At 37.7% G+C, this 27,757-nt stretch overlaps 1 protein-coding gene across 2 annotated transcripts in view; it reads left to right on the forward strand.

The window, feature by feature from the left end:
- Positions 1–27,757, forward strand: part of GABRB2 (gamma-aminobutyric acid type A receptor subunit beta2) — a 188,845-nt gene that overhangs the window by 44,460 nt on the left and 116,628 nt on the right. For both annotated transcript variants that reach the window (XM_036424327.2, XM_036424328.2), the window contains exon 4: positions 19,159–19,379. In XM_036424327.2, coding sequence (XP_036280220.1) covers positions 19,159–19,379 — 221 coding nt within the window. The remainder of the gene's footprint in view (positions 1–19,158; positions 19,380–27,757) is intronic.

Raw genomic sequence — 27,757 nt, forward strand, 5'->3', positions numbered from 1 at the left:
TATTCACAAATGGTCTCTCTCCCTTCTAGATTGTGGCTTCATTTATATATGACTGAGCTAGCCTGTATCAATTTACATTCTTTCCCTCAGATATCTTCAGACTGTCTCTTTTAGCTACTCTTCATGTTGCAGGGGTTTTGGATTATATTATCCTCTTCTTATTGTACTCAGAAGTGCTTTATTCTCCATGTGTTCAACAAACATTTTTGAGTTACTACTCTGTGCTCATCATTGGTGCTGCTAAGAATATAATAGTATTCTTAGAGTATACTGATCTTCTAAGAGTATACTGACCAGGATGGTGACATTCAGGGTACCATGTAAGCAGCAGTAGAGGATTATAATAGAGATGGTGAATCTAATAATCAGAAAAGGCTTCATATAGGGTGTGCTGTATACTCTAGGACCTAAAGAATTAATAGCAGAGGGCTGGGTAGGAAGTGAAGAGCAGAGTAATACAGCAGAAGAAACAGATTGTACCAAGGTTTAGCTGCTGGGTAACCTAGCCGATCGAGGAAATAAAATAAGTTAAATGTTCTGCAGAATAACCTCTGAGCTAGGACATTTCTGGAGATAAGGCTGGAAAAGTACACAGATCCTCATATGCCACAATATAGAAGTTTAGACTCTCTACTGAGGACTGTGGATCACTATTAAAAGACTCAGCACTGGCTGAGTAGCTCAGTAGGTTAGAGCATCATCCCAATGCATCAAGGTTGCAGGTTCAATCTCTGGTCAGAGCTCATACAAGAAATAACCAATGAATACATAAATAAGTGGAACAACAAATCCATGTCTCTCCCCCTCCTCCTCTAAAAATATTAATGAATTAAAAAGTTAAAGAATGAGGATCAGGGTAATGGCATGGTCAGAACTATATGTTGATAAGCTGCCCCTGAAGAATAAATCAGAGTGAACAAGATTGGAGGCAGAGAAGCTCGTTTAAGGAATGATGTTGAACTTTGAGACACAAGGTGGCCTATACACAGTTGGGAATTGTGGCATGGAGATAAGAGAGTGCTGCTTAAACTGCATTTACACAGAATAAAGCCCTTGCTATGACACGTGGATGTTCTTTTCTATATTTTGCCTTATGCATAGCCTAGTGTTCCTATGAAGTGAACAATAAAAACAATGAGCATAGTTTTTGGTTCCTTTGGGTAGAAAGGAGGTGGGGAAGGCATCATGCTTCCCAAGCTGTATTACTCAGCATTCCTTTGGAGGCCTGCCTTTCCAGACGGACACTCTGTTTCCCCAGGACTGCCTCCTCCATCCTCCGCGTTGTACTGGCGAGGGGCCATTGCTCGGTGGAGAAGTGTCCGGTCACAGCTGGCCACAGGACACTTGATCTCGAGTACATCAAAGAAGGAAGATTTAGTAAGAGAGGTCCCAAAGGAGGTAATGGACACAGGTTGATGGCTTTTTTTTATTTAACTACAATATTAGCTTCAGTTGTACAACATAGATGTGTGACATTTATATACCTTATGATATGATCACCACGATAAGTCTAGTATCCACCTGTCACTGTGAAGAGTTATTACAATATGATTGACTATGTTCCCTGTGTTGTACATTATATCCCCGTGACGTACGTAATTTACAACTTCTTTATAAATCGAGAGAGGAAAGTAAATACGTGTAGATGTCATCAAGAAATAAATATACATTATTCTCTGGACATATTACAGGCTGAGGTTTTAAATCCAGGAATAGTAATAGTTGTAAATCAGCAATCTGTGTAAAACATTGAGATTGACTCAGATGAGGTGTGGATAGTGATAAGCATGTGGGCATGGAGAATGAAATAAAAACTATGATTTTTTTAATCATCCCCTTTGTCTTTGAGCCTTAGTTTATAACAAATTTCGCAAACCACATGCCAGCTACATTTTTTTTTTGTATAGAATCATTTTTAGTATATCTGTGGGTGAAAGTCACAGGGTAGCATTTCTTGTAATTGTCTCATCCAAAAGTGCAACACCAGCCTTGCCAGGTAGAGATTTTTGTACTAGATGTATCCAAATAGAATTTGGGTTACCATCTGTCAGGAATTTGGGAGAAAGGATTCTTTCATTAAAGAGAAAGGTTGTTATTTATAAGAAAATAGAATTATAATATTCCAACTACTATAAACACCTTACGACTGACTGTATTTTCGATCAGGTTTTTTTTAGTCTAAAACATAAGTGAATGTATTTTATGCTGTTTTATGCTATATTTTTAGCTAGCAATGTTTTTACCTTTTTTAATATATGTTTGCTCCTATAACATATCATATTACAATTTTTACCAAGTTTTCCTTAAGTGGGCTTTTCTGAAGCACAATTCTGAATCTAGGATTATATCTTACATCTAAGAATTATTCATCTTAAATCTATTTTAACCACTTTAATACCTATTTAAAAAATACTTATTAAATACAGAGATGAGGACAGTAGTCTTATAGAACATTTAGCCTAACATTTTTGATTTTGCTTTTTCCCTTGTGTCTTATCTTTTAAATAAAATAATTCTACCATCCATTCATTATTCAGAATTATTTTTGAGCCATAAGCATGTGTGAGGTCCTCTGTTCATTCCTGGGAATACAGCAGGAAGACACAGAGAAACCTTCTGTTGGCATAGCTTTCAGGCTAAGAAAAAAATAAAAACCAGGAGGTAAGACTTAAATAACACAGGAACATCCATGTAAATGGGGCAAGATTTGGAATGGTGTTTGCTAGACTGTGATCATGCCTTAATGAGGTTACAAAAATCTAATTCTCCTAATTCTTATTCATTACATGGTCAATGAGTTGGAGATATTATGGACTAAACAAAGTTAATAATTCTTTACTGTAGGACTTCTCAGAGATTAATATCACAATTAAATGATTGTGCCTGTTAATTCTCTAAAAAACAAACCTCATAGAATATATGTAGTATTTTCCTAACACATTTGATCATGTTTCTTGAGAAACATCTTAGTGGAACTATTATTGTGTGCAACACATTTTAGCTAGGCTGATGGTATATATGAAAATTTTTAGTGCAATCAAGTAGGAAATATACTATGAAAGTCTAAAGAATCTGGAGTAAATAGAATAGTTACTGTCTACTTTTGAAAACTGCTCATAAGTGTCACTTAAACATGGAACAAAATACCCACCTCAAAAATAATAATATTCTCAAACTTGGATAATGTTAATTAGGGCAAATTTCATCAATGGATTTGAATGCCAAAGGGAGGGGGCATATCTTTGGATATTTATTTCATTCAGATCTATAAAGTATGTGTTTTAAAAGAAGTAATGTGATCACACCATTGCCTCTGGAGTACCACTTTTTAAATGAGATTGTGGTTCAGGATTATGTGGGAGAAAGGTCGTTGCCCTAGATAGATTGGACAGTGGCCAAAGAGCACTTAACTTGTATGGAGAAGGCACTTCAGTATTAACATACATTAAAGATGGCCTTTCCCCCAGAGACTCCCTCTGCCCTTTAGAGAAAGAAGCATTAAAGTGAGAAGGAATGATGTTGGACTTTGAAAACTGTCACAGTAACTATCTCATATTTCAGAGAGGAAGGGAGAGGGAGAGAATGATAGAAACATCAGTGATGAGAGAATCATTGATCAGCTGCCTTCTGCATGCCCCCTACTGGGGATCAATCCAGCAACCAGGGCCTGTTCCCTGACCAGGGATCAAACCAATGCTCAACCACTGCGTCACAATGGCTGGGATGAAAGCTGTGACAGTAACTCTTGCTACAAAGTCCTCTAAATTCTCTTTCAGTCAGGAACCAACTTGCTATAGGGAACCAAAAGAAGGCAGAAACACTAGCTGGATAGACTTGAGAGAATAGTTTGGGCAGGTCTCCTTGTGTAGAAAGCATATGGTTTTATTTTCCAGATCTTGAAGCCAAGGCATGCCCTTTCCACCTTCCCAGCCACACCCTTGGAAGGTAGTTTAATGTTGAATGAGAAGATTTGAAAGCAGCAAAGCTTTCCGCTCCTGATGAAGCTGAGATTGGGGAGAGAGCATACAATGGCATGGTCCGACCTCCTGCAGGCTGGATGGTCCTGGGCAGAATTACAAGTGTCAGGATTTTAGTTTCATTTTCTTTAAATTAGAGGATTGGACTCTAAGCAAAGGGGTTTCTAGTTGTAAGAATTGGACTGTTGGTGATTATTGGGGGTGGGGGGGTGGTTGTTTCAGGACCATTGGATGCCTTATGGATCATGTACCCAGACAGCCTGGGAAGAATGAATGGCTGAGTCACTCTGGATTCAGACTGAATTTTCAGTTGGGTGTTAGGTATAGAAAGCACATGGACAACTCTGCCCTCAAATGCATGGGGTCAGAATGCACACAGACTTTTTATAGAACTTATATTTTTACTAGAGGCCTGGTGCATGAATATTCATGCACTGGGGGGGGTGTCCCTCAGCCCGGCCTGCCCCCTCTCACAGTCCAGGAGCCCTTAGGGGCAGGAGGTGACCCAGCAATCAGGGGAAGACGACGCCCCATCACACCTCTGCTGCTGCCACTGCCGGCAGTGTAAGCCTTGGCCAGCCCTGGTTACCTGAGCCTTGGGTGGCCCTGGGTGGAAGGGCAGCCACCATCTGAGGCTTGCCTCTGCCTCAGGTCAACCCTGGGCAACTGGGGGGCTGAGGGAAATTGGGGAATCCAGAGGTAAGCACACAACAAGGCTAGGCCTGCCTGGGGGTGGGCCTAGCCTTGCTGCACCCCTGCCACCCCGGTGGGGCTGAGGGGACTGGGCGCTGCCATCATGTGGCTGTGGGCACTGCTATCTTTGAGATCAGGGCAGTCAATTAGCATATTACCTCCTTATTGGCTATGGGTGCCACCATCTTTGAGGATATGGCAGTCAATTAGCATATTTCCTCCTGATTGGCTTTGGGTAGTGCCATCTTTGCAACAGTGTGAGGGTCAGTTAGCATATTCCATCTTTATTAGATAGGATTATTAAAGTCCCTGAATGAATTAAACTTGGTTAATACTAGGTTTTGAGATGGAATGAATTGTTCATTATCAGCTTGCTTCTGTTTTGGGTTAAGTAAGATATTCCTCTTCACAGAAAAAGAATTCAGAAAACAGGCCTATTCTAAGTGATATCTGTGCCATGTATGACGTGCATAACCTGTTTTTAAATTGCCATTTATATTTCACTTTGGGAAACTCAGAAATTTATTTTCATGTTGAACAATTCAGTTTACCATAGACCCTGGTACATCTATGGCGATTTCTCTTCTCTTTATAAATAAGGAAATGTCATTATTAGAAGAAGACTTATTGAAGATAATAAGTTAAAAATGACATAATGAATATATATTGAGTTCCTTTTCTGTGCCCAAGCCTTTATATGTATTAGTTCTGCTCCTCACTATAGCCTGCAATTGGGTTCCTTCTCCTGTATTGCTGTGCTTACTATTTCATTCTATTCACCTAGTTGCCTCTAATCTGCATTTTCAGGGAAAACTACATTTGCTATTTAAAATATTGTCCTTTAAAATTGAGCCTAAACCTCCATTAGCCCCTTCCCTGCATTATACTTGGCATAGCGCTTAATATAAGATGGATAACCAAATATTTGATGAAATGTATTTGTTGATCTAATAGATATATATTTATGTCACTAAATTTGTATATGCTATTCTATATATGTTTTTCATCAGTCCTATATCTCCTCTTAGGTAAGAGTGAAAGTATAAACTTACTATTGACTTAACAGCCCAAATTGATAGCTAAAATGAGAAGCATTATTACATTCACAACCAAACTATAAACTTTAATGCTTTTCTTAATGGATAAAAGTGGTGCTTTTTAAACTTTAGTAAGTATACAAATGACTTTTTAGTTAACCAAGTTTACACTTCTAGTGTATTTAATTTGCTTCAACTGACTTCTGGCAAATGTGTTTTTTTAATTAATCAACTCAGTTCCTTTTGAGAAGCAGGTGCCATACCATATACACAGTCATAAATAAATAAAAATATATATTTCCATTTGATAAAAGAAAAACAATGGCTCTACATTAAGAATAGTTAATGTTTGTTTTATTTTGCTAAAAGGAAAACAATAGCTATACATTAAGAATAGTTTGTTTGTTTTATTTGCTTTCTTACATAACAACTGCCCATATAGAACACTTGTGTTGGGCATACACAGCACTTCCATGTGTTTTTTATACTTACAAAAAGCTTGCAAGATGGGCATCATTCTTTCTAGTTTGTTGAGACTGGGGACTCCTTGGAAGCAGCACAGGAAGTTAATAATCTAGTCAGTGAGACTCCGATCCCTGAATTTAAAAGATAGACATCTGGTGAGTTTACTCTCTGCTGAGTTAAGCTCACATCAGTTTTCCTTTTAGCAGGCAGCTTCCCTCATGCTGATTCAGAGAGTCGGGTTCTTTCCATTTTGGGGTCTCTTCTCTGTCATTCCCCAGGGTCATGGAAGGGCTCTGTGTTCTGAATGTTACCCATTGTACTAGCTTGCATTTGATGGCCTCAAATAATGAGAAGAGAGCAGGTGGAGAGAACTGGGGGCGAGGGGTATGTGGCAGCGATAGTCCCAGGCTAGGCTTTGTAAAGTACAAGGGTTAGAAGTTGTGTGTATGCATGTGTGTACTCACTTGGGATAAGATCCTCAATTTTTTAAAGATATTTTTATTGATATTTAGAGATAGAGGAAGGAAGAAGGATAAATAGAAACATTGATGAGAGAGAAACATCAATGTCAATCAGCTACCTCCAGTGCACGCACGCACACACACACACACACACACACAGCTGGGGTTCGAGCCTGTAACCCAAGCATGTGCCCTGAACTGGGTATCGAACCAGTGACTTCTTAGTTCCTGAATCGATGCTCAACCACTGAGCCATACCAGCTAGGCAAGAGCCTCAATTGTTAGTAATGAGAACACTTCATTGGAAACATTACATAAAGGAAAGGTCCCATGTGTCCATGGTTATCTGAAGACTCAAATCTTGAGCTGTTTAAATGTTCATTATCATATCTTTACATAGTGTTCACATTTTCTAGAGTCAGTGCTACGATAATGAAAACCAATAAGCACAATGTTTAAAGTCTCCTGAGAAGCATGTCTGTACATTGTGCAGGGCCAGGACTCCAGTAGGCAGGCAGGGAAGGCAGGGAGGGCACCGAAGTTAAGGGTTGTCAAGTGCTGATGCTGCGCCTGCAGAAGGGAGCTATGTGTGGGTGGCCCTACTAGCCAAGGAAGTGCCACTTCAACCCCAGAACTCCTGGCCTGTTGGTGCCCTCAGTGGATATTAATAATATCTGACAAAGGCACCGTCAGTGGTAAAGCTCGGTGTCCAATGCCACTTTCATCTCAACATTTTTCTCAAGAGACCAGCTTTGCCTCCGAAAGCAATCAGATGCATTTCTAGTTCATCTCAGCACATCAGGCATTCTCGTGGATGCACTGACTAAGCATATTCTGCTTGCGCCAGCCTGGCCTGCAAACTGGCCTTCTTCTCAGCTTCTGCAAACTTGTCAGACATCTGAAAGCCAGGATGTGTACTTATCTTCAAACATCCTTTCTTTTTATGACTGTCAGTTCTCTTCAGAGGTGCTGCTTCAGAGAGAATGAGCCTCTCCCACACTGAGCAGAACAAAAATAAGCGCCTGAAATACCGGAAAGGGTCTGCATAACACTACCTGTCTCTCTCTGCCTGGCTCTCTGTACTTTTCACTTTTTCTATAAAATCGCTGCTTAGAATTGAAGGGGAAAAAACAGTCAAATAAGAGAGGATAGTCTCCACCTATTGCAAATATATATGTATGTCAGGTAAGACTAGTTCATTAAAAAAAGCACTGCCTCATACATGAGGTAGCATGCATTATAATCAGCCAAGACAGATGCTTGTGGAAAGCTATGTGTCTGTCTATTCCCTTCTCCCCAGTAGCTCTCACAAAGTTATTGTTTTGTAACCAGCAAATTAATGAAGCATTGTAGGAAACTCCACGGGGGATCACAACCACAAGGATCATCCTATAAATAGTTGCATTTTTGTGTACTTAATAATGTGCATCACTGGCCTGTGTACGGTAGGGAGAAAACAGGTTCTTAAAACTTAACAGCACAAATTTCGAAGATCAGTTTCAAGACCATTACCAGATACACCATGACTGGTGAAAGAAGTAATTTACACCAGTGATCACTCAATGAATTCCTTTGGTTTGAAAATAGAATGGTGATATGTATGGAACTTCTGTTTTTAATGTGAGTTTTTAAATATAACTTCATGGTGTCATGTTAGCTGTGAATGCAATTCTCTTGAAGTCTAGAGCTATCCCAAATTCATTTCTCCTCATTAGCTCAACCAAAATCCGGGCTCTTAGGAAAGACAGTTGTTTTATTTCTTTTTAATTGAAATATATATATTTATGAAGTGTTCTCCCTTTTTCTACACTTTTCTTCAGCTTAGATCATGGTGTAGTGCTCAATTTCTGATATTTTGTAATGAGTAGTTATGTGCATGGCCATCATTATATTATTTAGAAAAATCTGCCAAGTTTCTTTTTGGGATGGTTGTATTCAAAGTGAATACAATCTTTATAGCTTTGATGTTGTTTGTTTTTTCAAGTCAAAAGGTGCAACAGCATTTCACAGTGTGGTCTGAGTTTTGCTCATACTCTGAACACAAATTTCAAAGCCATTTAAAAACCAGATTATAAAACTAATCAGCTTTTTATTTTTCAAAATTAGCATTGTACGAGTCTGCTACTAATTATTTAGAATCTATAATTATTAATTGTAGTTAAATAAACTTTATAACTTTATTCTTATACAAGCTAACATATATGTAAGTGAAACCATATAAAACTCCTAAAAAAATTTTAACTAACAAAAAGAAAAGTCTATCTCTTATCATTTGATCTAAGTTAAATAATCATTGCCACCATTCTACTGAAGAAAATAAAAATGAAAAACCTCCTGAAGTGGTATGACCCTAAGCTGAGCATGTTTTAGTTCTCTAAAAATAGTTTGAATTACTTCTGATAGAGTGCATTGCTACAGAGAGCAGTCCCTCTGGTTACTTTGGGTTTCTGAGTTGCAAAGCATACAGGTATTTTAATTATTCTGCAGAATCAAAGTGAGTTGATGCAATAGCCTTTTTCATGATATTAAGTGTATTCAGGAACATACACACGTATGCACAACTCAGTATTCAAATCCCAGAGAATTCTCAGGGATCAACATTCACCTGTTTTCCCCTCTAAAAAATAATTTATTTTATGTATGCCCTAAATTGTTCTAGTTTTTGTTGTTGTTGCTCTGTAGGGATGGATGATAGATAGATGATAGAGAGATAGATAGATGACAGATAGATGATTGATAGATAGATAGATAGATAGATAGATAGATAGATAGACAGATATTTCCCCCTCCGCCCCCCCCACTTTTTAGAAGCTGTGGTGGAAAATTAACATTCAAAATCAAAACTGGCAGTGAAGTGCATGTTCAGAGGTAGCTCAATATCGTACTAAAAACATGGTCTCCATGGTCAGAGAGCCACCTAGCCAAATTAGAAGATTATTGTCCGAGTGACATCAGTAAAGGCACTCACCTCTCTATGTTTCATATGTGTCCCAGGAAAATGGAAATATGAGAATAATGATAACAATAACAGCCAGCACTTCATCTTTGCCATGCATTCTACTCATTACTTTCCTCGGTGAACTTATTTACTAAAAAGGAACTATTATTTCCTGTGTTTTACAGAGCATGGCTGCTCAGGGAGGGTAGGTAGCATGCCCAATATCTCTCAACAGCTAATAAATGGAATGGAAAAGCCAGCATATAACTTATAGGGCTGTTGTAATGACTAATGAGATAATGCATATGAAAAGTGTTAGCCTGAGGCCAAGGTTAGGTATTAAAATGGGGGACAGGCTAATTAGATAAAAAATACCCCAACTTACAGAGTAATAAAAAAGCACAAAATGATGGGGAACAAATCATGTGGACAAAGTGTATTTTTAATATTGATTATCTCAGTGTGAATGGAGCCCCCTGCTGTATTAAGATAAGGGATAGAGATAACAATTTTAGTGGCTTGATTTTTTTCATCATCCTTAGAATAAATCTCATTATCACTGAGAAGTTAAGTCCCTAATAAAATGTAAAGTGAACTAACCAAAACTAGTGGAAAAGCTTATTGCCTTGACCATGTACACTTTAGTTTCAAAAAAAAATATTCAGTTACTTCCTTAAAAACATTTATTTTCAATTGCAGTTTACATTCAATTTTATTTTCATTAGCTTCAGATTGGATTTATTTTTTGGGTGGTCTTAAATGTAGCTCTCATGTACCAATGTGACTAGCTATTAGAGCTGCTACCGTGCTCTTTGTACAAAATGCTGCCATTGGACCTTTGGTGTCATGGCTCCTCTTAAGGGGGACTGAGTCTTGCTCCCTTGTATTCTAGTTTAGGAGGTCGAAAATGTGTAAATCTGCCCATGACCTGTAATTTGATCAGCACTTTGTAGGCTCAGATGTATAAGACAGAGCACTGTAAAGAGTTTAGAATGTGGAATTGCCTTTTGGGGAATATTTGCACTTCTCTCTGTCCTTCAGAAATCCTTGTCCACAGCCCTGGGGACTTTGCTAGTAGAATTTGAGAAGCTATGAAAAACAGAAAGAATATTAGTGGCTTTGAGGGTGTTTGAAATATGGGACAAGGATAGAATGAAAACTCACTTTCAAAAGCTAGCCAGTGGAGAGAAAAATTCCCTGGGGATGTTCAAGAATAATGATGAAGGAAGGGATTTGTTGTTGTTATTGTTAATCCTCACTGGAAGACATTTTTCCATTGATTTTATAAGAGAAAGTAGAAAGGAGGAAGGGACGGGGAAAGGGAGAGGAAGGGAAGAGGGGAGAGAGGGAGAGAGGGAGAAAGGAAGAGAGGGAGAGGGAGAGGGAGAGGGAGAGAGAGAGAGAGGCAGAGAAAGAGAGAGAGAGAAACATCAGTATGAGAAAGAGACATCTGTTGGTTGTCTCCATCACCTCAACTGGAACTGGGTCTGGGTATGGAACCTGCAACTCAGTTATGTTCCCTTGACCAGGAATTGAACCTGTGACCTTTTGTGCTCCCTGAGCTGCCACACTGGGCAGGTGATTAATAAAGAAATCTAAAAAATCAAAATTTGAAACCCATGCAGGAAGAGTAAAAAGGTGAGAACAAACTTTAGCGTGTCCATGAGCAAACATTTATAAAAGACCAATTGTGTTAACAATAAGATGCTTGGGTCATTTTGTAAACACATTAAAGAGGAAACAATTCAAGTCCATGAGGCCAGGATGCTACAGAGCACTGCTTTAAAGACTCGGGGGTGAACGTGGCCTGGGTCTGAGGGAGAAATGGGAGAGACACTTATGAATGCTTGAGGATGGTAGGACTTGGGTAGGCAGAGAAGGAAGGGGGGGGGGGGGGAGGAATAAGAAAAATGGAAAGTAAAAGGTATGTTGGAGGATATGAAAAAGGGTTTGTTCCAACAAAAGGTCCAGGAAGGTGATTATTTGAAGATAAATGGAGTGCCAGAATCCTGGGATAGCAGAGACTTACACAGGGATCATCCAGTCTATTGTATCAATAGTTTATTAGCTTTGAGTGAGGAAATAAGAGATGCAGAGGGTGAAGTGTGTAGAAGAGGTTGGGAGGAGCCTTGTAAGAGTTTGGATTTTACAAACAATAGACTCTCTTTTAAAGCTTTTGTGGATCAATCCATTGAGAGGAACTTCTATTGCAATAGAGAGGGTGCTACTAGAGCTAAAACTAGAGTGAACAGGTGTGTGTATGTGTGTGTATGTGTCTATGTGTGTGTACGTGCGCGCGTGCACATACACACACACACACATTCATCTCCTCTGAGTATTAAAAAAGAAACAGATATAAAGGCTTTATCTTAGAGGACAATGATATTTCCTAATAGTGAGGCTGAAGACTGAAGTTAGTGCCAGGGGAAGTTTCTGGGATCTCCTTTTACTGGTCCTTAGAAGGGAAAATAGGGGTGGATTTTTTCTGCTCATTGATGAATTAAATGTGAACATCCCTGGGAAAGAAAATGGATGCTATTTTTCGAATTTAACTCGACAAGGGAATTATTTGTGTATATTGTTTTTGTTGCAGAAATAATTTATTTTTATGAAACAAAAAATAGAGATTAACAAAAATAATTGAAGATCATTTGTCATATGTCTACACAGAGATCCACTAATATATGTATCCAATATATTTAGACATATTTCCAGAATATGTAGATATAATTTCCAAAATGGAATCATATTGTGCATATTATTTTACAGTATTATCTTTAAAAAGATAATATATAATAATATAAAATACTAATAGTGTACCAAGAACACCTATTCATGTCAATATATATTTTTAGAATGATATTTTAATTTCTGCACATATTTTATTCTGTATTTGTAGTGTTTTATTTACTCGGTTTCATGCTGATTCTCTTTACTAATTTTTATTTTATTGATAATGCAGTAATAAGTATTTGGGTGAGATAAATACCGCTGCATTGTCTTTCATTCATTCTTTCACATGGCTCAATATGTAGATTTATATTGCTATTATGTGCTAAGCTCTCTTTTGGGCATGAGGATACAGTGATGAGCACGTTTGAGAAAGCTTTGTATTTTCACGGAATTTAACTTCTAGTTGGGAGAGAAAAAAAGTAAGCCAATAAATGAATACAAGTAGATATGAAAAAAATAGTCAATACCATAAACGTAATAGAAATGGGGGGGAGATGGGAGGAATATGGTCAGGGAAGGGCCCATTGAGTTGGTTTGACCTTTGAGTTGAGCTCTGAGTCCCAAGGAAGAGCCTACCATCCTTAGAGACATAGCTTTTCCAGTATGTTAGACATTCAGATAAAATAGGTAAGACTAAAGAGCTTGGAGTATTGGTAAAATAGAAAAAGGCTAGTGTGGTTGGGCTTAGTGAATTGAGGTGAGGAAAGAGAAGAGGTAGTGGGAGGGGAGATCAAAGAGGTACGTAGAATCCAGGTCATGTAGGACTCGGAAGGTGAATGTAATACTTTTGTGCTTTATTCTAAGAGTGATAAATAGCCTTTGGGTGATATTAATCAAAGGAAACATGATCTGCTTAATGTATCCGCTACCATGTGGAAGGTAAGGGTTAGAATCAGAGAGACTCACAAATAATGGTGTCTTAAACTAGATTGTTAGTATCGCAAACAGAGAGAAGCAGGAGATTTGTGCTAATATTTGAAGGTAGAGCTCTCAAAATGTACTGCTTAATTATTTTCTACAAATATCCCCCGAAATGTAAATGTCAGAGTAAAGGGTATGCACAGTTTAGAGACCCCTGTACATAGTCGCCAGTGTTCACGAGGGAATTTGTACCATTTAGCAGGCAATTATAGTTTCTACAATTTGTCAGAAAGTATGCATGCACAGGAGTAAGGAACATCTTTGTGCTCAAGGAGGTGATGAGTTAATATGTTGAGAATGTACTTGCTACTTATTGTCTTAGTATGATGTTTATTTAGGTGGTAACTTCTACATCAGATGTAATGCCTTTTCTCCCATGTTGGGGGGGGGGGCATAAAAACAGAAATACCTTAGCATCCTAACCTGTTGTTGTTTTTTTGTTTCAAACTATAAAATTAAATATTAAAAAAGAAAATAACAAAATAAAATATCATTGTCTACATCCAAATATCCACTAGAAGGCAAATACCAAGCAGAAAAATATTCAAAGAGTAACAACAGGCAATTCACAAAATAGTAAAGTTAAAAAAGTTAAGAAACAAACAGGAATTAATTTGTACTTTTTTTTTTTAATAACATGAAGTCAAAGATACCAGAAACATTTGAGCTTTAGAATTAGAAAACAGTTTACAAAGACTGCAAGAAGCCAATATATTGCACATTTAGAAAATTTTATAATGAAGAGATAGATACATTTAAACATAAAGTTGGCAAAGCATTTATTGGGATATAATTATTTTATTCCTAGGAATGGCCTTTATGATACATAATCCAGTTGCCTCATTGTATAATTGAAGAATTGGGAGCCTCTAACCATATAATGGGTGTCTTCTCAGCTCATCCTGATGGGGCCACATGTCCCTAGTATGAATGAGGGGTACTTATTTTGTAGCATCACTGGACTTTTTCATTCTTAGATAACAAAGCAATTGTTGTTAACCCTAAATCCTAAGTTATTCCGCTTTAGTACTTTTTAAAAAATATATCTTTTATTGATTTTTTTTACAGAGAGGAGGAGAGAGAGATAGAGAGCTAGAAACGTTGATGAGAGAGAAACATCGACCAGCTGCCTCTTGCACACCCCCTATCAGGGATGTGCCCTTGACCGGAATCGAACCTGGGACCTTTCAGTCCGCAGACCGATGCTCTACCACTGAGCCAAACCGGTTTCTGCAGCTTTAGTTCTTTTGAGTTGGAAACAGATGCAGAGACTTGAGAGGGTTCACCCAAGATCACAGCAGAGGGACATGAAAGTACTAGGGTATGAGCCTGGTGTGTCTGACCTTGGAGACCATGTACTTTTACAATCAGTTTTAAACATTTCCTTTTTTAATTTACACACAGAAAAATGCACTCACTCTAGGATACAGTTCTGACACATGCCTGAAGTGATGAAGCACCATTGCAGTTAAGATGCAGAGCGGTTCTAGTACCCAAAAGTGTCCCCTCATGCTGGCACCTAAATTGTCAACCTCCCCCCACGCCTCGAATTCCAGGGAGTCACTCATCTGTTCTTTGACTCTGAGGTTTTACCTTTTACAGAATGTCTTATACATAGAATCATATACTTTTTCACCTTTTGAATCTGGCTTCCCTTGCTTAACTTTCTATATGTGGAAACCATTGAGGATGCATGTACCTATAGTTTGTTCTTGGTTTTTGGTGAGTAGTATTCTGACTCAGAAACGTACCACAGTTTGTTTATCTCTTCATCTGCTGAAGAAAGTTCATCCAGATGACTTCCAGGCTTGACAGTTACTGTAGAGCTTCTGTAAGCATTCCCCACAGCAGTAGGATTCCTGGCTCATATGCCAAATGTAAGAAACTGTCACACTCTTTTCCAAGTGGTTGATACTGTGTACTCCCACCTGCTATGTGTAAGTCTCCATTGTTCTGCATCTTCACCAGCTCGTGTGATTGTCAGTGGTTTTTAGTGCTTCTATTTTAGCCTTTCTAATAGGGGCATAGTAGTATCTCATTTTAGTTTTTACTTTTATTCTCCCTGTTGACCTAGGATGTGTTCTATCATTGCAAGTGCTTATTTACCATTTGTAGATCTTGAATGGTTAAGTATCTGCTCACATCTTTTGCCAATTTTTATGGGATTGTTTGTTGAGTTTTCAGAATTCTTTATACATTTAGATATTTGAAAGCTGTCCTTTGGCAGATATGTGATTTGCGAATATTTTCTCCCAGTCTGTTGTTTGTCTTTTCACTGGCTTCATTATGTCTTTCATGTAGCAAAACTTTAAAATGTTGTTGATACCCAAATTATATATTTTGTCTTATTATTGTGCTTTTTGAGTTTATGTCTAAAAAACATTTTGCCTAACTCAAGGTCACAGAAGATTTCTCCCATATTTTCTTCTAAAAGTTTTATAGTTTTACATTTTATATATAAGTCTCTGACTGATTTTGAATTAATTTTTGTATAAGGTATAACATATGGGTTGAGGTTCTTATTGATTTGTTTGTATATTTATTTATTTGTTCATTTATGTAGATATAGATGTTCCAGCTGATGCAGACTGTTAAGAAGATTGTGCTTCCTCCAATATAGTTTTTGTGTCTTTGTCAGAAAATAGAGCTTATTTGTGTGGGTTTATTTTATTCAATTTTATTGACATACTTTTCTATCAATACCACACTACCACATTGTCTTAGTATAGCTTATTAATGTCTCAAAACCCAATAGTGTGAATCCTCCCACTTTGTTTTTCCCTTTTAAAATTGTTTTGATTTCTCATTCCTTTCATTTGCATGGGTTTTTAGAATCAGCATATCTACAAAATATTCTGCTTGGATTTGATGGAATTTTACTTATAGACCAATGGGGGGGAATTCTTAACAAGACTCACTTTTTAAACCAGGAACATAGTATATGTCTGTATTTATTTATGGTTTTGGCGTGTGTGTGTGTGTGTGTGTGTGTGTGTGTGTGTGTGTGTTACAAATATCCTACATTTTAGACTATTTGTAACATAGACACATGCAAACAATGTATCTGGTTTATTTTCTATTTTCTAGTTTTGTAATTCATAAGCCTTCAAGGCTGCAGTTTTACAAATCAAGAAACTATTCTATAATAGAGAGCCTCAGACTGATTTGTTTTTTCAGAGCACGAACTATAGTGATCTACCAAAAGAAATCTTACCTATATTTATTTTAAGTACTTTAAGGAGATATATGAGGGAGAGAAAAATACATCAATAAACTCACCATTGAAATGGTCTTTCTTCACATTTCAATTGGCTCCCAAATCTGACTACTATTTTTTACTTTGCATAGTCCTTAGGTGGTTTTTAAAAATTCCCTTTAGAATGTTTAGTTATAATTAGTGGTTTTCCCTCCTATTTGGAGTTGAAAGTAAATTGGTTTGTTTCATAATGTGGGATTATTAAATGTGAAGAGTATGCTTTCTCTATGAAAGTTCAAAGGATTTGTCTTGGGAAGGTGAAGGCCTAGGAAACAAGGTGGAACACAGAACCACTCTTTTTAAGCCCAGTAATAGTTATTTTATAGATTCATTAGTTTCTCCCATTCTTGACATTGCCATGATGTGTTGCTTAAAAATAAATAAAATGAAAGTTAAAGTGACCGCAGAATCACCAGGGTCTGTTTAAGAGCATGTCTTAGCAGGCATTGCCTTGCTGACAGATAACAGAAATTCGCATATGACACAGGATCTCACAATATTACCTTTTATTGAGCCCAAAAGAAAAAACAATGTCCTATGGCCAAGCACAGCTCAGCTGAATGATAAACTCCAGTAGCATCCAAATAATATTAACTCCCCTACATCTTAAGAGAGCTTATTATCAAAGCTTAAGTAGCATTATCTTCTAGTAGAGATAATAAGCACATTTTCCATTTTATCTCCAAGAATTTGATATCACTAAATGTGTTCTCTCAAGCACAATATAAATGGCTTATTTTATTTATATTCTGCATTTTAGGCTATTTGTTACATAGACACATGCAAACAACGTATCTGTTTGTTTGTTTCCCCCCGTTTTCTAATTTTATAATTCATAAATAAGCCTTTAAGGTTGCTTTCTTACAAATCAAGTCACTATTCTAGAGAGCCTCAGACTGTTGTTTTTTGGTTTTTTTTTACTAAAGCAGAGTGTTGCAGAACCTTCCAGAGCTCGAACTACAGGGATCCAGCAAAGGAAATCTTGCCTACAGTTATTTGATATACCCTGAAATTATCCAAATAGAAGTTTGATTCTTCAGCTACTCATTCAGAAGTAGGGTAGGGCTGAATTCTAAATGAGATCAAAATTTGTATATTTTTGAAACCAGGGAAAATACTTAACTTTTTTTTTTCTGCGGCAGAGGGGTTATGCTTTTCCTATGGAAATTGTTCAATGATTTTAAGCAGATATTAGAAGTCATACTTAAAAATTCTATAACCAAATTAAGATGTACAAATATCAACAAAAGTTGGAAATACTCCGGAACTTCATGGAGATTAAAGTGTATATTTTGTCCTCAAAACTATGCAGAAACATGATCCCAGGGTGCTTTTTTAAGCCCCCAGGGCATTATGAACTGATTTTAAAATAGGATGATAATTATCCTTTCAAATGAATATGTGACCCTTCATTTGGTCATCCACATAAGGGTGAGAGCACAATTACATTGGACCCATAGGCTTCTAATAGATGAAACATGTCACAATATATATGTAAATGCTTTATTCATAATCTATAGTGTTTGTAGTTTACACATCCCATTTGCATTATACACTTCATTGTCATCATAATCTGCTGGTTAGGTCAGGCATGTATTAAAAGCCCCATTTAGAGCTAATGGAACCGAAGTGAAAAGAAATGGTATAAATTTCCATCCTAGACACAGCTGAGAGATGCTGGCGCTGAGACTCTAAGGCCACTGTTCCCTTTGTGACAACAAACTTCCTCAGCAGCGAAGAGCCCAGCCTGCTGATTCATAATCCTGGGATTAAAGTTCTCACAAAACAGTGTTTGAGAGGATATTGTTTATTATCTGGGAAGCCACATGAGTTCCAGTGTAAATGTCACCTCTCCTGGGAAACTCACCTTCATGAGACCAGTTAGGATTTTCATCAACAAACTTACCATTACTATGACAATAAATTAACTATTTTTAAGCAGTGTTTTGTCTCACCGAAAACAACCCTGCGTACCCCATTTTGGGAAAGACAAATTAATTATAAAGTAATCACTTCTCTCCCTGGGTAATGTGTAATAAGTTTTATAAGGACATGATCTCTTTACTTCTTTATTTATAGTTCCTACAATAGTGCCTGACACATAGTAGGTACTCAGTCAGAATGGGTTTAATACATTAATATGTGCCTATATACACTGAGTGACCAGATTATTATGATCTCTGAATGCATAATAATGTGTCCACTCCGTGTATGGTGTGTGTGTGTGTGTGTGTGTGTGTGTGTGTGTATTTATTTATTTATTTTTTATTTATTTTTTTATTTTTAGAGGCCCGGTGCATGAATTCGAGCATGGATGGGGTTTGGCCAGCTGGGCCTCTAAAAATAAAAAAATAAATAAAAAATAAATAAATAAATACCATACACGGAGTGGGACATGGGTGATTGGTTGACCTGCCTGCTGGTCGAAATCCTGGTCGAAGGGACAATTTGCATATTAGCCTTTTATTATATAGGATATACACTGAGTGGCCAGATTATTATGCATTCAGAGATCATAATAATCTGGCCACTCAGTATATGTGAATAGTGTATGTGTATAGTATATGTCTGCTGTACGGCTGTATATATTTTCTTTTCTTATGAATATAGAAATGTTTGCCTTTTTCCCAAGTCCTCTTAGGTACAAAATAAGCATATTTTCTGCTCACTTTTACAGGATTATACATTGACAATGTATTTTCAACAAGCCTGGAGAGATAAGAGGCTGTCGTACAACGTCATACCTTTAAACTTAACTCTGGACAACCGAGTCGCAGACCAGCTCTGGGTGCCCGACACCTACTTCCTGAATGACAAGAAGTCGTTTGTGCACGGCGTGACCGTCAAGAACCGCATGATCCGCCTGCACCCCGACGGCACCGTCCTCTACGGCCTCAGGTGTGTAGTGTGCTTGCAGAATGGGATTCTTCCCGAACCAAGCTGCTATTGCTTTCTACTGGAGGGGAACATGTGCTGTTTTCCTTACTCCCTCTTCCAGCCTCCTGAGAGGCAGTTAAACCTCCTATCCCACCAGACATCTGAGAGCTCAGGGCAGCTTGCTTACAGAGGGACTTAGCCCCAGCTAAGACTAAGCATTTTTTTTTCTTCTGAATTATATCAGCTACTGATCCGAAAGCTGCTTTCTTTAAGGAGTAGGGATAAACAATGCCAAAATAGCTGAGACCTAGAGTTCCTTAAGGTGGAGAAAATTGTGAATGCCAAACCCTTGTTTGAATGTGGCAGATGCGCTCTTGTCCGTTGGTCCTAAGTTGCATGAACCGGGTCTGGTCCTCTGGTGACAGGAAGACTTTTTGCATCCTCTCACCCTCCAACGAGGAGTCAGACTTGCAGATAAAGTCACGATCTTAGATTTATTATTAATGAATATACACTATTAAATGTGCCTTTCACCAGAAAAGAATGGTGAGGTTCTGCTGTTTGGATGAGGATAAATTGTAAAATAAGACAGTTTCTTCTTTTGAAGTTTGTTTTGTATTAAAGCAAATAGTTTCTTTAAAAGTAAAAAAAACAAAACAAAAAAAAACACTACAGTATAAAGAATTTCTCCGCATTATAGTGCAAGAAACTCTGAATTGGAAAATGTTCATTTGTCTTTGATCTAGTCCATTTTCCATAAGTATATAGTCACTTTACCATAGTAATGATGATGATAACAATAGTATTATTTAGTCAACACTTGTTAGAAGTCAGCTAAGCACTTCCCATACATTAATATAGTCAATGTTTACAATAACCTCATAAGTTAGAATCTTATAATCTTTATTTTTAAATAAAGAATCTGAGGCTTATGGAACTTGCTAAGATCACGAAGAGTGTAAACTGAGAGAATGGGAAGAGTGTAAACTGAGAGAATGGGATTCAAAACTTCCCATTTCAGAGCCAGAGCTCTGATGGCTCTGATTGATTTTTCTTACCTGGCATATCTCATTTTCATTACCTACTCTGTTCAGCATGCCAGATGAATACATTGTTTAGATCCTTATAAACTTGCTTCTTTCGCATGTCTGTAGAGAAAATGACCTTTTGACTATGGAGAGAGGGAGAGTATGAGGCAGGGAGAGAACATGTCTGTATCCTATGTTAGCCTCTAAAGGTAAAGAGATGAATTGGAAATTTATAAATGTCTCATTTCAGTCTTATCTGCCCTCTAGATAAACCCAGTCAAAGTTGTCAATACATTCTAAATGCACAGATGCAATGCTGAATGGATGGGAAATCAGCAATCACCATGTCTTGGGAATTGAGGGAGGAAAGAGAGGCCCAATATAGATGATAAATATGTATTCTTTATATTGTAAGCCAATAATCAGACAAAGAAAACTGATGATTGTTCGTTCTTATCATTAAGAGGCGCTGAAAGTAAGAGCTGTAGCTCAGACTCACAATAGGAGGGAGTCATCACTCTTCCCTCCCCACTCCTAACAAGGGCTGCTGGCAAAGTAGGCAGGTTCTTAAAGGCTCCGGGCATGCGTAAAATCAGGTCTTCTGCCCAGAGAAGGCTCTGAATGTGATGGTCTTATCAGTTGTATTATTAATTCTGAATTTGAAGTTGATAAGGTTTTTCAGGGAATTTATAAAAGTCTCATTCCAGTTTCAACTGATAGACAGAACAGTTTGTTTCATGGCTAGAATTTGAATGCATATCATACATTTCTTTCTCAGCTCCAGGAAGTTCATTTGTGATAAATAAATAAAAGAAATTCAATTAAAATTACCACTGCCATGGTTGATTCTGTTTACCCACCTCCCACCCCAGTCATTCTCTATTATTGATAGACTAGTAAGAAATATATATTTGTGGCATGAACTCTGTCATTTCCATTTCAAAAACATTGTATAGTTTCTCTTAAACCGAGCCTTTCCTTTTATTCTCATCATGTCTTATCACTCTTCCATTTTCTGAACTGATTTGAAGAGCTGCAGGATACAGAAACAATTTTTTAAAAGTTATGAATAATGCTTTTTTGAAGCTTAAATTTATAGCTTGTGGCTAAATAATCATGAAACTCTTGAATATAGATCCTCCCTTCACTCTTGGCTGGTTGATAGTTCAGTTGTAGAAATTTGATCTTAAAATCAAATACCTCCTGTCTTTTATGATCCTATTAAGAGATTTCTTTCAAGAGCTATGGCTTAAGTGGGAAGAATATTTTCTTGGGAATAACCTAGCTGTAGCTGGTGACAAAGGACTTTTTAATTCACTAGACTGAAGAATTCCTAGCCATTTATAAAGCAAGTATTTCAAACAGGTCAACTGTCTTTTATTTTAAAATAAAATTGTTCCAGTCAAATTATTTTCAGAACACTTCGAGGAAAAATAACACATAAAAATATAGGTGGTTGTTGTTAGTGTTTGTTTCTTTTGTGGTTTTTGTTTTGTTTTGTTTTTATTAATGAGCCCAGCTAAAGTACTAGCAGGTAAAAAATCAGGTTTAATCTATTATTTATATGACATCGTAAAGGATGTTACATAAAGGTAAATCAGACCATTATTGACTTTGAAAAAGAAAGGTATCTGTTAGATTTCAAAAAGATAATGAATAATTGCATTAGACAGAGAATCAAGAGACCTGCATCATATTCTAGTCTTAAAATTAGTGTTTCTTACGTAAATCAGTTCTAAATTTTATTCCAGCTCCAAAAATCTCATATTCATGTGATTTTGCTAACGTGTGGCATAAATATTTTTAGGACTTTACTTCATTATGCATATGACTGGCAAAGCTTTACATAATATTTGGTGCTTTAGAAATTGCATTTATCTCCTTGAAAAAAATCTTATCTTATTAATTAGGAAAATAAAAATAAAATCATAGCACTCAGGTAAGCAAGAAAGCCTGAATTGTCTACTTTGACATCTCTTATGAGCATAACAACATATATTTTTATTAAAACTAGAATCTGAACTCAAATGGACTGCATATTATTTATGGCAAGTGATTAACATTATATCATAAGCATGCTATCACATTAAAAAATCTTCAACAAACATAATTAAGACAAAACTCCTTTTCTATGATGAGATGATGCCTATTTAATATTAAAAATTTAGAAAATTCAGATAGGTTATGAATAAAATTACCCTTCATCCTACCACCCAGAATTCATCATTAACCTGTACCTTGCTATATATTCCTCCAGATATTTTTCCTAGTTAAAAAAAGCATATAGGCAGCTTTTCATAAAAAGAATTCACATTATTTTTCTTAATTATTTTATTTAATAATGAATCCTATATAATAAAAGGGTAAGAAGCAAATCAACCAAATGGCAGAATGACCGGTCACTATGATGTGCACTGACCACAAGGGGGCAGATGCTCAATGCAAGAGCTGCCCCCTAGTGATCAGTGTGCTCCCACAGGAGGAGCGCAGCTCAGCTCAGCCAGAGCCCAGAAGCCAGTTCATGGCTGGTGAATGCAGCTTGTGGTGGTAGCCTCACTACCTCCCTAGCAGCGCTAAGGATGTCCAACTGCCGACTTAGGCCTTCTCCCATTGGGGAGTGGGCCTAAGCCATCAGTGGGACATCCCCTGAGGGCTCCCAGACTGCCAGAGTACACAGGCCAGTGTACATGAATCTTGTGCCTGGGTCTCTAGTGTATTATAAATATGATTACCAAGTGAATACATCCCTTCTCACTATCAATCTTTAACTATTATAACACATATTTGGGGTATAATTTTTTATTTAATATAGTATATGGCTTATGGTTTTGAGATAAGGCACAATATGTGGTTGTTGCAATAAAATGCAAGACTACTATTTAAAAGTTACTTAATATTTTTGCAACAAAGTTGTCTGTGGCACAATTTATACTCTTACAGTTGTGCTGTTGTAATTTATAGTCTCATTGGTTCAGTAAATGGCCCAGGAGATGTACCTATGTGGATTTTACTAGGACATTTCTTGTGGACGGAATGACTTCCTTACTCTCTCAGTAGTCGCTGACCTATCTAAAAATAGCTCTTTGTCATTTGGTGTGAGGAGGGAGCCCTTGACTTCTTATGTCTGTATACCTCCCATATGTAACATTAGATCAGAAAGATGTCACTTCTGATTAAAGGTTCACATTCTTGAAGAAAGATTCAGCAGGAAGCAGAAGGCAATTCAGCCACCTCCTGCTATGCATGTTCTGTCATTGGGAAAATGGCAAAGGATAATGTTAGCCTGTAATGAATTTAGACAAGCAGGATTATTAATTTTATCTTCCTCTTCTACTCCTGAAGCTTTACCGCAGGATGTTAGGCAGGTGAATACCTGAGCAGCCATTCCCTGTGGAAATGTAGCCTATCCAATATTAACGTATCATATTTTAACTCAGATTTCCTCTTTGGTTTAATTCATTTTCACAGAAATGTTGTTCAGTGAATGTAGTTTTTCAAGCAGAAAACAGATATTTTTTTTAGAATATCAGTCCCTCTGACCAGAGCATGTGACCCTGTTCTCCAGATATTCTCAGTTCTTCTAAGCAGGAAAAAAATCATCTTCATGTGTACCTCCACCTCTGGAGGAGAAGATGCATATAATATAGTTTCATAAAATACATCCTCTTTAAAGAGCTGTCAGCAATTTTTCAAAGAACATTTTTTTGACCATCATTTTTCCCTATAAGATAAAATTTAGGTTTTTAAAAATGCATTTAGAAGTAACTTTTGACATCTTCAGGTTTATCTTTTAAAAAATGATTTTAGAGAGGAAGAGAAAAATATTGATGTCAGAGAGAAACATCAATCGATTGCTTCCTACAGGCACCCAACCAAGGACAGAGCTCACAACCTCTGTATGTGCTCTGAACGGGAACCAAACCTGCATAGGACAATGCTCCAACCAACTGAGCCACACTGGCCAGGGCTCATCTTCTCCTTTTTATAAAAGGGAATAGGGGGGGAGGGGGGGGATGCTCACAGAGGGGAAAGATTGTTCCTAACGTCACAATCACAAAGGACAGGATAGAATCTCAAACTCCCAGACCTCAGAAATGGAGGTGGCCTGTATTTAGCAGCCCTGGGAAATAATCCAGGACTCTTCCCATTGCCTAATTCTGCTTGGTTTTAAAAACATTTAAAGAGAAAAAGAAAATCTGCCCATTTTTTCTTTTCTTCAATATTGCTGACTCATTTTATATTAGTCAGTAGACCTACCAGCTAGATAGGTCTCTAGTTGTCCTCATGTGAATTGATTTGTTTCAAATGACAGCTTTTATGGCAGCTCTGATAGCCAAGGTATGAAAGGACCGATGCAGGAAAGTGATGGTCAGAGACTCCAGGGAAGAAACCAGCTGCATTCCCAATAAAGATACGGATCTTACATTGCAGGTCCAAAGAGTGAGTACAGTGGTGCCCATCTTAAATTGGGCTTTGTCTACTGTTAGCCATTGCCTCTGACTTTCACACAACTGGAAAAATTCCTTTGTCCACCAGCCTATTGGGGAAGATCCCAGAATACACTGAAGAAATCTCTATTTCCTAGAACAAGAATACAGATTTCTTTTCCTGAGGTATATTCTAGCCTTATTCCCCAGGGGGAGGGAAAAAAAAAAAAAAGATTAAAAGTTAACTGACCTGTGGAAATCACCTCCCCCAATTTTTTGTTAGCTTTTGATAAAAGTTGTAATGACCTGATTTGCTAAATGGGTGATAAGGGGGGTTTTCTAGCTCAGCCTTACCTCTTTATTCTGGAGGCAACAAGTAAAGCATCTTCCTTTGGAAACCAGACCAACATACTAGGCCAATGACTCACATCACATTTGCCATATGATGAAATTCTCAAGCTATTTTGCATATCAGAAGCAGCCCATTCTCTGCACTCTTATGGGCAGAATAAAAGGCAACAAAAGGCTGGATGGCTGTAAGTCCTTGGAGGAAAATACTAATTCTGTGTCGGATTGTTCCCATTAGCCATAAAAGAGACAGTAATTAGGACTGTATATTTTAGCCAATGTAACAAGCTGACAACTAAGGGAAACTACTGAAAATACCAGAATAAAAGCTAAATCTTCCTTAGGCTTCAGAATACTAGGAGGTACCTGTGCATTTAGATCACTGCATAGCGAGGCCACTGGACAAAGAACCAGTGGAGGAGCAGTAGAGCTACATTAAGAGCCTGGGTGTGGAATCTGACTTGGTTCAGGGCCTTCCTCCATCACTAACTAGCTTTGCTCCTCTCTTCTGAGCTTCAGCTGCCCTCATCAGCAATACAGGACTTCATAGTACCTGCCTTGTAGGATTCCTGGAGTGGGGGGGGGGGGGGGGGCGGGGGCAGGCGAGGTAAGTGAAGGAATACTTGTAAAACATTTAGTAAAGTTCATGGTGCATAGCATGTTGTTTGTAAAGATTAATGGCTATCATTAAGATTGCTATGTGTATCTAACTTTGACCTCTTCTGTTCCCCATCATGCTTAGCAGGGATAATATTGCGTAGTGGTCAATCCTTATGGTGTATCAACACTGTACTAGGCTGGCACAGAGGCAGTTGTGATATTCAAAACTTGACAGTCAAAGCTTGGAGGTGAATGGGGGGAGGATATAGGTAATAGAGAGATGGGAAGTTGGATAGGACAGTAGACAAGAGGCAAGTTCTGTAAATTGTTCTTATAAGCTTTGTGCATTTTGAGAAAGTAAACCTAACCACTCTAGATTGAAAATACTAATATCATTTAACATATAAGAATGTGGTCAGAATTAAATAATGTGACCCATGTAAAGTAGCTGGCACACAGTAGGTACGCAGTAAATAATAACTTTTGTTGTGGTTATGGTCATTACTAAGATAATTATAATAGAATCAATTGGGTACATGCTGTGCAGCATGTCCTATGCATCCATTGTGTCTTCCTTTTTTAAAAAGAAAAAGGAAACTGAGGCTTATTAAAATGCACTAACTTATTCAAAGAAGCATAACCACACGTGTCAAAGCTGGGAATCGAATCCAAATCTATTTGACTCCAAAGCCAATGCCCTCTGTGTTTTACCCAGTTTAATGCAGAGAAATGACCAAGGGCATAGACTGGGAGGTGGCAGAGTAGACATAGACATACTCAGACTTTTTATGAGACTAATAGCTTCATGCGGTTATTCATTTTGATGACCTAATACTGGGAATGTCTGTATAGTGTTCCAAAAGGAAGCCCGAGAGCACACTAGTACCTCTAATTTCCTTTTAATGGCGGAGGGCCGTTGTAGGAAAGGGAATTGCTGAACCTTTCACTCATTTATGCACTGACCCATCCAGTCCAGTTCTGACTGAGCAGCTCTTCTTGCTCTACATAGGCAGAAAGAGGGTGGAGGACTGACTAAGCCAGACATTGTCCCTACCTCCAGAAGCCTGTACTTGATGAAGGAAAAATATAAACCAGCAGCCAAAAAGACATTTAGTAGTAAATATGAGGCCCCAAAATTATGATGAATTCTATGAAGGAAATTAAACAAAAAATGATCTGATAAGGAGCGCCTAGGAGAGGAAGGTGGAGTCTTCCTTCAGCAGGTGACATCTGACCCAAGACGTTATTTCTGAAGCAGCAATCTGGGAGGAGAGTGTCTGGTTAGAAAGGACAGAAGGGCAGTTGTCCTAAGAGCAGCACAAACTCATATGAACCAGGAAGGAAGATAAGTATCACTTGCTTCACCCAAAGCTCTGTCTCTTCTCTCACATTATTGCATTTTTTGTTCTTAACACGAACTACATTATTTACTGCTTTACTGCTCTTACTGGCCTCTCTCCACTTCTCAAGCTTCCTGAGAGCAAAGACCTCTTGAGCAGAACCTGTCCCAGTGAATCGATGAAAAATAATAACAAAGATATTTGTTATATGAATATATAGATAAATGAAGGTGTAATTGTGATTTATCCAGAGCATTTCTTATTTCATCGGTCCAACTACCTGTCTCTGTTTATCAGTTGAATGGGACCTGTGGCCCTAGGGTTTATCTCAGATTGATATGACATTCTGTGTCCATGCAGGCATTTCATGCAAAATCACATCTAACATTGTTCAAACCGTGGATCTGCATCCTGAAGTAAATTCGAGGAGTAGAAAGAGAAGCATAGAATGACAGTGATATCATTTAGAATGCCGTTATCAAAGGTTACTATGCTTTGATGAGATGGGGAAAATGGATTGTCCTACCCACTAGTGCATTTCTAGTGCATTTCTAGTACATGGGAAGAGCTGTGCTAACCACGAAACCCAGCTTGAGGTGATACCAATTTCAGCAGGTGATAGAAAGGCATTTTGAAAGCAAAGACCAGCTGTTGTC

The sequence above is a fragment of the Pipistrellus kuhlii genome, unplaced genomic scaffold, assembly GCF_014108245.1.
Source record: "Pipistrellus kuhlii isolate mPipKuh1 unplaced genomic scaffold, mPipKuh1.p scaffold_m20_p_8, whole genome shotgun sequence".
In the NCBI taxonomy this organism is placed as follows: Eukaryota; Metazoa; Chordata; class Mammalia; order Chiroptera; family Vespertilionidae; genus Pipistrellus; species Pipistrellus kuhlii.